The following is a 13,005-nucleotide window of genomic DNA, read 5'->3' on the forward strand; positions in this document are numbered from 1 at the left end:
TTTTATAAGCAAGAATGTTATTTTATGTTGAGCTATAATGCACTGAACGAATTAGCCTCATTAGCATAGCATGTATTAAGGTGAAAAATCCCTTTAACATAGTTGCCAACAGTCCCGATTTTCCCAGGACAATCCCGATTTTGGGACCCTTGTCCCGATTTAATTTTGTCCCGAGTGTTTTCCCAGATTTTTGGGATTGTCCTGAGAAAATCGTGAATGTTTTTGTCAAAAAATGGCAACGGCTCCACAAAAATGGCCTCCGTTGCCTCCACGAGTCAGTCACAGTGTTGTTTCCCCTTGTGTTCAGTGCAGGGGAGAGGGGCAGCCAATCGGCTTCTCTCTTCAGTGTACAAATAGAATATTCTTTTGTACACTGAAGCCTATTGGCTGCGGGGATTGGCAACCCCTTCCCGCTCTCCACTGAACACAAGGAAGACGTGATCTGCCTCCACCCACCACCGCCGTCACCCTCCGCCCCCGTGTGTCCGGCGAGCGGGGACACCGTGGGAGCTGCAGGGCTCGGGGAATGGTGGGAGTGATGGGAGGGAAGAAGGGAGGCTTCACCTGGCTGTTCAGGAGTTCTCTGACTGACCCGCGATGTAGTTGTGGCCTGTCAGTGTAATGGGGGAGAGGAGTAATAAGGGGAGGGGGTCTACTCAGTGTATGGGCAGGGGCACTGATATTGTTCTCCTTACATGGGAGGCTTGGAGCTTTCCCTGCATTACCCTTCTCATAGGCTGAGGCCCAGCATGGAAGGACCGGGGCTCCGCTGGCTGGGGACATTGATGGTCGGTCCTGGCTCCCCTCTTGCACCCCATGTCACCACCATACCTGCACCCCTCCCCCCTTGTCACCACCATACCTGCACCCACCTCCCCCCATGTTACCACCATACCTGATTCCCCCCTCCCCCTGTGTCACCACCGTACCTGCAGCCCCCTCTCCCCATGTCACCACCATACCTGCTTCCCCCTCCCCCCGTGTCACCACCATACCTGTTTCCCCCGTTTCACCACCATACCTGCTTCCCCCCTCCCCCCGTGTCACCACCATACCTGCTTCCCCTCTCCCCCCCTGTTTCACCACCATACCTGCTTCCCCCTCCCCCTGTGTCGCCACTATACCTGCACCCCCTCCCCCCATATCACCACCATACCTGCAGCCCCCTCCCCCCATGTCACCACTATACCTGCCTCCCTCCCCCATGTCATCACCATACCTGTTCCCCCTCATGTCACCACCATACCTGCACCCCCTCCCCCATGTCAACACCATGCCTGCATCCCCCTTCCCCCATGCCTGCACCCCCTCCCCCAAGTCACCACAATGCCTGCACCCCCTCCGGCCTAGTCACCACCATGCCTGCACCCCCTCTGGCCTAGTCACCACCATGCCTGCACCCCCCAGGTCACCATCATGCCTGCACTCCCAAATCACCACCCTGTCTCCACCCTTCCCCAAGTCAGCCTGTAACACCCCAAGTCACCATGCCTCCACCCACACACCTCTCTCCCCTTGTCACCACTCTTGAGGAGATGTAGCTAGACTGTAGCCAACACTCCATCTGCAGCCAACACTCCACTGGGGGCACTGATTTGAGGCACTCCGCTGGGGACACCTGATGTAAGAGGCACTCCGCTGGGGACACCTGATGTAAGAGGTACTGTACTGGGGACATCTGATGTAAGAGGCACTCCACTGGGGACACATGATGTAAGGAGGCACTCCGCTGGAAATGCCTGATGGAAGGAGGCACTCTGCTGGGGCACCTGATGCAAGGACTCTGCTGGGGGAACCTGATGGCATCTGGGGGCAGGCGACGTAGCAGGTGACACGCTCAGTGGTCCCACTGATTCTGCATTATGGTGAGTTGAATGATTTCATTTTATATTACAATGTAATAATAGAAATAATGCACTTCAATCATCCTGACACCATAACAATCATGGTGCCGGGATGATTGAAGCGCCAACACCAGGTGTTTGGAGTATCTTTATCTGCTGATGGTTAAACTCTGGAATACACATTGCTATTGTGGTGTAGGATCTGGGTCTGCTGTCCCTCCATCCCTCTCCCTCTACCCCCCTTTCCCCTTTCCCTCTGCATCCCTCATTCATCTCAGACTCTAACCACACCCCATTTTAGCCACACCCATGTAAGCCACGCCCACTATTTCACGTAAACCACGTCCATTTTCCCTTTCCCTATACCATGCCTACTAATGCATGCCCGGCCCCCTAATTGTAGGCTGACTCCGCCTACAGCCAAAAAAGTGTCCTGAAAATTTTTTTTACAATGTTGGCAACTATGCTTTAAGGTCCCTTTCACATGGATAGCAGGGAGATGGTAAAAAACAGGCAGTTGATTCATGCTTTTACTGTTCCCTCACTGCCCACCTGAAGCCTGGCATACAAAAAGGGTGTTACACCTGCTATGGCCACGATGCTTTGCTTCGCAGCTGGGGAAAATTTAACTGTCAAGCTTGAACAATGGCACCACCTTTCAAACTGGCCCATTGAGGTCAAAGTAACCATACCACAACTGTGAGTCAAAGACTTGGCCTGCAATTGTGGTATGTTTTTCATGATAAAATCCCCTTGGGATTGAAAAAACAGCCAAAAAAAACATGCATTCAGAAAGTGATAGGATCATATCTTGAATGCCCAGATGTTGAACCACCAGTAGTTATTGGAAAAATGGGCCAAGGAGAGCACAAAAATACTTAGTGTGATACCTTTTAATATATTTGTCATGAATACACATGTGCTCCTTTAAGGCCAGCACACACGATCAGACTTTTTGTCAACAAACACAGTCCGACGGAGCAAAGTCCGATCGTGTGTACGCAAAGTCGTCTGACTTTTGTACAAACTACAGTATGCAGCTGCGAGAATGGTTCTCGGCGACATGGTACTGTACATCTCGCGCTGGCTGCAATAGGAAAAACACATTTTCCTATTGCGGCGAGCACGAGAGGGTATTCCCCTCTGGGAGCATACCAGGCCCTTAGGTCTGGTATGGATTATAAGGGGAATCCCCTACGCCGAAAAAACGCAGAAAAAACGCCCAAAATCCATACCAGACCATTATCTGAGCACGTACCCCGGCCGGGCAGGAAAGGGGGTGGGGACGAGCGAGCTCCCCCCCCTGAGCCGTACCAGGCCGTATGCCCTGAACATGGGGGGGTGGGTGCTTTGGGGGAGGGGGGCCTCTCTCCCGCTGTAATGGTGTGTGATGACTCCGCAATTACTTATATAGGCGGTGACCCCACCTCCTTATGACGTCACAGTCCCGGGACATGCTGGGACTGTGACATCATAAGAGGGCGTGGTCATCAGATGACATCACCCGGTGACCCCGCCCCATGCCTATATAAGTCATTACGGAGTGCTTACACAGCATTACATCGAGAGAGAGTGTCGTGTAATCATCGGAAGAAAAGAAGAGGGAAGAAGATGACACAGAAGTCCGGGCCACCGCTAGCAAAAGAGCGGCAGAAGATAGCGGAGGAGTCGGCAGAAGAACCGGACACCGGGAGAAGAGGCCAGAGAGAGCAGAGAAGAACTGGACACCGGGAGAAGACGCCGGAGAGAACCCCGAAGTCGAAAGAAGACCCCCAGAGTTGGAAGAAGACCTCCGGAGTCGGAAGAAGACCCCCGGAGCTGCCTAATAAATTACTTTAAAAACCTGTGTAGTGTGTTTTTTTATTGACACTTTTTTCCCTAGGTGAATGGGTAGTGGTATGCTGCGTACTGTAGTTTGTACAAAAGTCCGACTTTGTGCACACATGATTGGAATTTGCTCCATCTGACTTTTGTTGCCGGAAAGTTTGTCCGTTCGCACAGCCAACAAAGTCTGATGGAAACTGAAAAAGTTTGTCTGATGGAGCGTACACACGGTCGGATGTTGCTCCAAAACAGCTAAATTGTCAAAAAGTCCGATCGTGTGTACGGGCCTTAATAGTGATTGGTTCAGGGCCAATTCAGCAAACCCCCTATTGGAATATTACGCATAATTATTTAGATCCAAATGGCACACGTTTTTAACAATGCTGGCAGTTTAAAAGTGCAATCTAAGTACTTTTGAAAAACATTTGGCTTGTATTGGTTTTCTTAAAGCAGAACAAAACCCACCAATTAAATGGTTTCCTAAAACCGTTATATTCAAGTCATGCCATCAATGATACCTGTCAAAGTTGCTTGTGATCTCAACTGAACTTTTAAGCCGTCAAATAGCTGGTGTCATAATTGATCACAGCACCACAGCAACTGCACATCAAACAATGATTAAGATCGCAGCTTTCTTGGCTGTAAAAGATAGCAGGATTTAGCTCCACTTAACTGTTTCTCAAACAGTTACATTGAAGGCATGCCTTGATTGATAGCTATTAAAGTTACTAGCATGCTTATGTTAGTTCTCAACTTTCAAGCCTTTAAATGGCTGGTGTCATAGCTAAATCCATATGCAGCACCGTGACAACTGCAGATCAAACAAAGGCTAAGATGGCAGCTTCCTTGGCTGTAAAGAATAGGAAAGTTTAGTTCCACTTTAATTTCCAACTTTTGACCCACATATCTTTATCTGCCAAACACAGTAAAATAACAAAAAAATTGCAACATTACTACCACTACTTAGCCTTTTCATCTACAGACGCCCTCTTGCAGCTTAAAATTTACAAAAGGATCGCAAGAATGTATTTTTATTTTTATTTTTTTTAATTGTGAATTTACGGTATGTAGATCAAGTTAAGATATGGAACTATTTTTTTTCCCCCATAAAAGTACATTTATATTCATTAGAGAGAAAAATAGGTTTACATTATTGTAAATATTTCCTTGTACCACCTTTCAAAGACAGTAACTTTACCCTCCAAATTTAAATATATAAACTACATTGTTCCAAGATGCACTGTGGTGACAGTTATGCAGTTTCTGCATTTTTGGAGGGCACTAAGCAATTACATTGATACATAAACATCTGTAAAGTAAGAACATCATATCTGAGTGCCAAAAATCTGTCTGAAGTTTAACTGTACCTGCCTTTATATATATATTCATACTATAATTGCATCTGTGCATGCAGTGCACTATTTATTTACTGTAAATGAATTATTGAATATGACATGTGGGACTTTACAATTACCTCTATATATAATGAGGGAGGACCCTATTGTCTATTTCAACAAGGTAGCAACCTCTAAAAATGCAGAACAATGCATAGCAATACACAGTTCGGCTTTTTTTGTACATGTGTGTGCATTAGAGCTGCAAAGGGGGTTTTATAAATAACACTACACAAATGGATACTATACAAATACAACTGCACATTGTAAAGCAGGTAACCACTGGAAAAGGTTAAACATCATTTAAGGAACCTGGTAGTCCTGCCAGGCATTAATGAAGAGTAAAGTACACTGATGTGACACAGTGGAGATGTAATTGTGTAAAGGGGTATACAGGTCATTTCTCTTCTGGCAAGATATATTTTTAGCCACATAATTCTAGCAATCATCCACAAAAGAATTCAACACACATTTATTACCAAGCAAGTGTCATTCTTTTTTCTTGTTTTAATAACCAAGAGATAAATTATTTCATTCTGCCCTTTTATCCAGTTTATTTTAATTATCATAATTATTTCTCCATTTCCCAAGTGTGCCAGTGTTTCGTCACATATGGCGACCCATCACATTTGGCTGCCCGCTGGACTGCGCATGCGCGACACCGCCATATGCGTTCCAACACTGTGGCGATCTGCACTTGCGCAGAATTTTGTGGTCACACCCCTGAGTCCAGGTTCAAGCCCCACCATCCAAGTGGACATACAGTTAGATTATAATTATGCCGAGTGAAGCGAAGCCGTGCCCGAAGCGTGGCGAGCCCACGAGGGGCCCTGTGGCAAAGTGGTGTCTTACAACAGTTTTGGAATGCATATGGCGGCAGCATGCCGGCGCACTCCAGCGGGTAGCATAATGTGATGGGTAGCCGAATGTGATGAAACACCAGCTTTAGACTAGCATGCAGGACATACTACACCATTAAATCAGGTTCTGTATGTCAAACATAGATTCTGTGCAACTTACACATACAATGAGAATTTATTGGCATCAGCACAGCCACTTGCCAAGCACTAGCATTACATAAATTGCAGATGGCTGGTGAATACATTTATGATATGTAGCTAGGCAACAATTATGTACCCTCTGTTAAGTGGTTTTAAATAGCTGCATGCCACTAATTTTACCATAAAATAGAATGGAAACATAGGTTGTTCTAGTAACAATAATTAGAACGTGTACATAAGTTATGAAAATACTATATCAATGACTCCTTTTTCTACTCTATTTGGGTGGATCTAAATTGTCACCATCGCCAGTATTGTGTTTTAACTGAACTAGAGACACAATTTCTGTCAAGCAGGAAACTGAGGGATTTTGTAACAATTTACAAACATATTGCTATAAATGATTTAAATCAAGTTTTTAAGTATGCAAATGATCAAAATACTCATTTAGCTCATACAACCAAAGAAATCTTTTAAAATCCAGAAACAATCCAAAATTAAGTAGATTTCAAAGTAGTTGCAGTCACTGCATCACACACAAGTTAAAGTGATCAGCTGTCGTAGCTACACACTATAAGCTCATAAGCATCAGTTTTAATATATTGATTGTGTGCTGTTTATCTATACAGTACATTCCACATTGTCTCCCTATAACAATGCAAGTATCCCAGAGTTCTTGAAATAGGAAAAATAAATTACTAAATTACCAATGTAGAAGACATGAATAGTAAAAGGACCTATTTTGGTTGTTCCAAAATGAAAACATTTGACATACTGTATATTCTTCTGATAAGCTATATGTACAATTAGAGAGTAAAATAGTTTTAGTGTCTAATTCATCCTAAACATAAAAAAATCCAACACTAGTGTCCTTCTGCAAGAAGTTAAAGTTTCAAGAGAACTATAATTATTAGGTATAATTCCACTGAGAATTTCCGAACCAAAGGTTAAAGGTGGGGATCCAGTAGAATACCTGAAGATGTCATTACACAAATAATGTCTAATTATGTAATGATCCGGAGGATCATTATGAGGATGAGGACTCTGGGAAACGTTGATACAATGTTAGCTTGCATGACTTAACAAAGTGTATAAAAAATATATTTTTAGTTGTTTAAATATTTGTGAATTAAATTTATACATGCTACATATAGCAGTGACCCTCAAGATAATGTTTTGTTGAAATAATATAACAGTTCTATGTTTGTTTTTAGCATCCCCTATATCACAGCCATTACTGTGGATGTCCTGGGAAAGTCACATGTGCACAGAGCATCTACTGACACCTCGTTTGCTTTTGCTTACCTTTCAGAATGAGGTTGTCAATGTCTTTGTCAATTCCCATAAGGTAGCATTTCCTCCACAGCCCGGAATAGGTAGAGAAAAGGGGGCGTCCGCAATCTGATTCCAATACCCCCAGTCCCAATAGAGACCTCCAGTTTTCCAGTAGATCCTCCGGCTCCCTGACCCCTCCAGCTGGAGCTGGAGACAAAAGACCCATCTTGCGGTTCTTGGAAGAGTCCCCACGGAAGGGCAGCTGATAAAGGGGCATCAGTCTGTTCTTTTGGTCTGTAGGGTCTGAGTTGCCCTGGCTGTCACAGATCTCCTTGTGTTTTTGAGTGTCCGTCTCATACCAGTGGTCTGTAAATATAGCCGTAACCAGAAGAATCAAGGATAAAAGGCTCAGAGCCAAGCTAACAGCAGTGACCAAGCCCCTTGTCTCCATGTCTTTGTGCAGCATCACACCAAGGCGACACTGGCTGTCATGATGCTGCTTTGATTCAGGCAATGCACCCCCCTCCTCTCACTTCTGTTTGTGCTTCTCCAGCCATTAAGCCACCCCTTCTGTGATCTGCAACCTCCACAACACCCTAGATGCTTTTTTTCCATATCCTAAACCAAAATGTCATCTTCCCTGTGCCTTCAGGCTGCCTCCAGTCACAAAATCAACAGCCAAGATGCTGTGAATAGGATTCAACCTACAGCCAACTTAGCCTTTTGTGTATACTGCAACCTCACCGGCTGCTTGTGAACAGACTACATGAAGCAGCAGCTTTGTGATGCAGACATAAACTCTATATTCCCTCCTTCATTTGCCTCCTTCCGACTGTTCTCTCCTGCTGCATCATCATCTCTCTCTCTCTCTCTCTCTCTCTCTCTCTCTCTCTCTCCTTTTCTTCTCTCCTGTAAATCACTAAATCAAGAAGTAGAGAGATATTTATACCTACTAAGTGAATGAATAATGTACAGGCTAATCAATTACAATAATGATCTACTCCCCACAGAATGTGCCCTTCCCAGATCTAGCCAGGGTATGACAAGGTCACACACAAATAACATAGCAATTTAGAAGAAATAAAACAGCAAACATCAATTCTGTGACATAAGGCTTCTACACCTTTCAGTTGTAACAATAATTAAACAGGAAGTCTTACACTCTAACAGCTTTTCTATGAAATTACCACTGGGATCTGCAATATATTATATCATAACAGTTGCTTGATCATTATTCATTATAGCAACCACTATCATTACACAGGTTTTGAAGTCTATGATTTTAGAAAAGGCTGTGATTTATGACTGCAACTTCAAAGGTGAATATGCTATGTTATCTAGAAAACCACATCCTAAAACATGAATAAATGTATGCATTATTCTTTGGAATAAGCTGGCAGTAGTGAGGTTGTACCTTTTGAAAATTAGCTTGGCTGTATCTATGTTTGCATAATATGGTATATCTGATATGTATTATATAGAGGAACCATACATACAAGCAAGGTGCTCAGGCAATCAGTTATCAATTTCCTGTCTGCTAGACAAGCAATAACAGCACTACTGCTAATGCAACTTTGTAAATGAAATTGAACAAAGCTGGGAAAAATAGTTTAGAAGAATTCAGGGGCTATCATACTCCTATAATGAGGAAGAAAACAAGTAATTTATCTAACAAAAATAAGGCTCCATTCAGAACACTGCTCATTTCAATGGGCGGCCCTACTCATAGAAATTTGGAGAAAGAAGTCCACGACCCTTTTTTTAAAATTGCGCAGCACAGAACTGTATACTGCAGTGTATGGTGGAAGACGCGGATGTTTTGCCCATGCGTGGGGGTGCCATTATGAATCTTCTAAGCAGCAGCGCCTTTCTCTAATGTGTGAGGAACGCATGTGACTGTGTGCACGTTCTTGACACTTTATAATGTCAATCTAGCCTACAACCTGCCAAACTAATTCAGCATTGTCTTGTGAACATCAAATTGTGTATGCGTGACAAATGATCAATAACTAAATAATAACTGTATGTAGCATCAGCTCTGGAAAATAGCAATTGTTTAGTTGCATGATTATTTGAAACTAACAGCCAGGTTGTAAATAGATTAACATTTTATGGCTCAGATATATACAATTATTGAGAAATGCCATTAGACCTATTCAGTAAGACATAGAAAATGCAATGTTCAAAGAAAAATAGTGCAAAGTTATCATTCAGAAATCTCTTTATTGAATTAATTAGAAATCTGTTTGGTTACTATGAGTTACTGCTCTATGGAAGCCTCCATTTGCAAGTGGTCAAACATGTCTTTACTGGAATTAAACAAAAATTGTTGCTGCATTGTGAGTAAATACTGAACCAGTGCCAACCCAACCCCTTTCACCACTCACAGGCCAGTCTGTATCCTCCTCGATTCCCTGCAATCAGCCAGTCCAAACTTTCTCCACTGCAATCCACCATTCAAAATAATGGGCTGCACACTAAAGACGTTCAACTCCAGCTAAGATTTATTGCAATGACAGCAAACCACACACTCCCATGCTGGGAGGGGGGTGTGACTCTGGGTGGGAATGATCTGTGTGCTGTCATTACAGTAACTTTTGGCTAGAGTTGAATATCTTTGGTGTGCAGCCCATTATTTGAATGGGGGATTGCAGTGGACAAAAATGTACACATTATCTTTCTGTCTTGTCAGCACTGAACACCTGCAGGTAAATTTATGAAATCTTGAATGGTGCATGTGGAATGTCAAGTGATCATCTGTATATCAGAGTCAGCCTCATGCAGAGCAAAGCAACAGGTTTACCAACAGCTTGTACTATCTTCCCTTTGCTCTCCTGCATCTCTGTTATGCTGCCACAATTGAAGTATGTAAGGCAGCCCATAGATGATTCATGTTTAACTTGATTCCCCCATCCACGCATTCAATGTGGAAGGGGGAACCCTCCCCACTAAGCCTTTGTATTCTGACACCAGGGAGGGTTCCCTGCCATCAGAATACACTGATCAGTACTGCCGTCTATAGTCGGCTACAGTGGATCTGTTGGCTGGCCTTCATGGGCTAGGATAGTACTAACATAGTAAACAATAAGAAATTGGCCATACATACGGCAATGTCAGGTGTATGTTTTTGTAAAGGCAATATACACTATGACTGAAGTAGGCATGAGCAAATCTGCCTGGGTTCCATTTGCCAAAGGTTTGAAATTTAGCAAATGGACAGCACTTTCCGGTTCCTTGGCACAGTAATCGTTCGTAGTAAGCATTGTTCATTCGCCCACTAATACGATGTTTTTGGCAGATCCCGGTTAACTACATTTGTTCAGGCCTATTTGTATTAAAAGAAGTTTAGTACATAGTTGTCTAGATGGGTTTGTAACTAGAATGAAAATGTAAACTTGATTCAGTGTAAGGAGAGGACACTCAGCAGCTCTTTACACATCTGGACGCAGGAGCACTAGTGTGGGACACCAGAACAAAGGGTGTCCCACACAGGTGCTCCAGTGAATACTAGGGGTGTCTCCATGTGTGAAAATTGTACAAAAAAGGTAAGTATTCCAGATTTAGAAAGAGAAACAAAAATGTCTTCAGCTTGGAACTCTGCACAAAAAGACAACTGTACGACACTTCCAAGCAATGTTTCAGATTCCTATTTCTGCCCTCAAATATCTGTGTGCTAAGTATACAAAGGGTGTCCCACACAGGTGCTCCAGTGAATACTAGGGGTGTCTCCATGTGTGAAAATTGTACAAAAAAGGTAAGTATTCCAGATTTAGAAAGAGAAACAAAAATGTCTTCAGCTTGGAACTCTGCACAAAAAGACAACTGTACGACACTTCCAAGCAATGTTTCAGATTCCTATTTCTGCCCTCAAATATCTGTGTGCTAAGTATACCTTTTTTTTAATTCACATAGGGGAGAAAAGACTCAGGACATCAGAGGACACCAGGGACCCCCAACCTCCAATAGAAGGGGAAATACCAAAACCACAACCAGAGGATGTGGAGGAAAGAGAGGTTTATGAAGTGGGCGAAATAGTGACCACAACAGGTGAGTGTTTGAGACCACAGCTTCAGGTAATAGATGTATGCCTGTATATTTTTAATACATGGTGTGTTTTTTTTACTTTAGGTGTTGTGAAAGAAGAAACTAATTTTACAAGTGCAAGTGCGCACATCCTCATCGGGGAGATCATGGTGTACAATTGGGATTTACAAAAGATCAAGGAAGACATCAATGATGTTGAAAAAAGACTCAAAAACATCATTGATGTTTTAGGCAGAATCTAAAACACACCTAAATTCTTCCATTTGTTGGATTTTTTTTTTTACATTTTTGAATCTTTTTTTGAAGTATATTGAAAGCCAAATTTTGAAGATGCACACAGTGTGTCAACATGTACTATCTGCCATCACGGGCCATCACGGGATATCAATGTATGCGTTTTGTGGGTGCAACCCCTTCCCCGCAATTCAAGTAGCTGAGAGGAAGGGGTTGCACCCCCGAAACATGTCCATTGATCCCCCATGATGGGAGCTAGCACATGTAGACATTAGGCATGGGATCAGCAGGGAAATGCCCATTTTGGCTCTCAATTTGTGTGCATCTTCAAAATTTGGCTTTCACAGGGGTGCCATCACCCCATCAGATGAAGGCAATATCAACACTGTCTGGACATACTAATGTCTGATATTACCTTCAAATTATCAAAGTTGAACTTTGTAAGTTCCTGAGTTGTGTATTGTTTTATGGTTTTAAACATGCCTGTTTACCACTAAAAAAGCTATTTTGTAATGTCAAACACCAAAATGTTATTTTAAAAATATGTTGGTTTGTTCAAAAATCCTTTTCTAATTCACATGTAAATGTGCACATAGTAAAAAAAATTCTAATAAACAATGTGTGGCTTCTTCTTTCAATACTAAATAGCATTTTTTTTAAGCAAGTTGGTGTTTACAGTGACAATGGGGGTTATTTAACTAAAGGCAAATCCACTTTGCACTACAAGTGCACTTTCGGTGCAGTTTCAAGTGTACTTTTGCAGTGCACTTGTAGTGCAAAGTGGATTTGTCTTTAGTAAATAACTCCCACAGTGCTTTAAAATTTGCCACAATCTGGCCATTTTCGTGACTCACAAAAATTAACTAATGGTGAAAATTATGAATATTTTTATCATTAATGCATTACATACATTAACAAAATAACAAGGTGTGTGTGTAGCAGACACACAACATAATAGTTCGCTGAAGAAGAGATTGTCACCTTATGTATCAAACAAATTACATTTGCACTGTTGAAGAAAATGGCCAAAAAGAAAAATCCATTGGATAACCTAGGAGACAGCTAAAAGAAACACAAGCAGTAAATCAAAGGAAATCTTATTTCAGTTTAACTTTAAAATTTATTTTTAAAATGTTTTAGAAAGATTTTCTGGCATATCAATGGCCCCCCTACCCGCAAAGCACTCCATATATTTGCTATAAATACACACTGTACAAATTGAAGCACTTTTTTACATTCTTCAATTACCTATCAAGATAAGGAGAACAAAACTTTAAACAGTACCATTTGAAAGTATTCTGGCAGGCCTTTTCACTACATGCTTTGGGGAATTCATACAGAAATTTGACCACAAAAGAGGTAGGTATAGTGTGTATAGGTTTGGCAAAG

General features: G+C 42.5%; 1 protein-coding gene across 2 annotated transcripts in view; it reads right to left on the minus strand.

Annotated features, from left to right (window-relative positions):
• TMEM178A (transmembrane protein 178A) overlaps positions 1–8,398 on the minus strand; it is a 272,580-nt gene extending 264,182 nt beyond the window's left edge. The window contains exon 1 of one of the 2 annotated variants that reach the window (XM_073627651.1): positions 7,369–8,398. In XM_073627651.1, the coding sequence (XP_073483752.1) occupies positions 7,369–7,804 (436 nt within the window). In that variant the 5' untranslated portion in view covers positions 7,805–8,398. The remainder of the gene's footprint in view (positions 1–7,368) is intronic. The other variant, XM_073627650.1, reaches the window with a different exon arrangement.
• Between the last annotated feature and the right edge of the window lie 4,607 nt (positions 8,399–13,005).

This window comes from Aquarana catesbeiana, linkage group LG04, assembly GCF_042186555.1.
Source record: "Aquarana catesbeiana isolate 2022-GZ linkage group LG04, ASM4218655v1, whole genome shotgun sequence".
Lineage (NCBI taxonomy): Eukaryota > Metazoa > Chordata > Amphibia > Anura > Ranidae > Aquarana > Aquarana catesbeiana.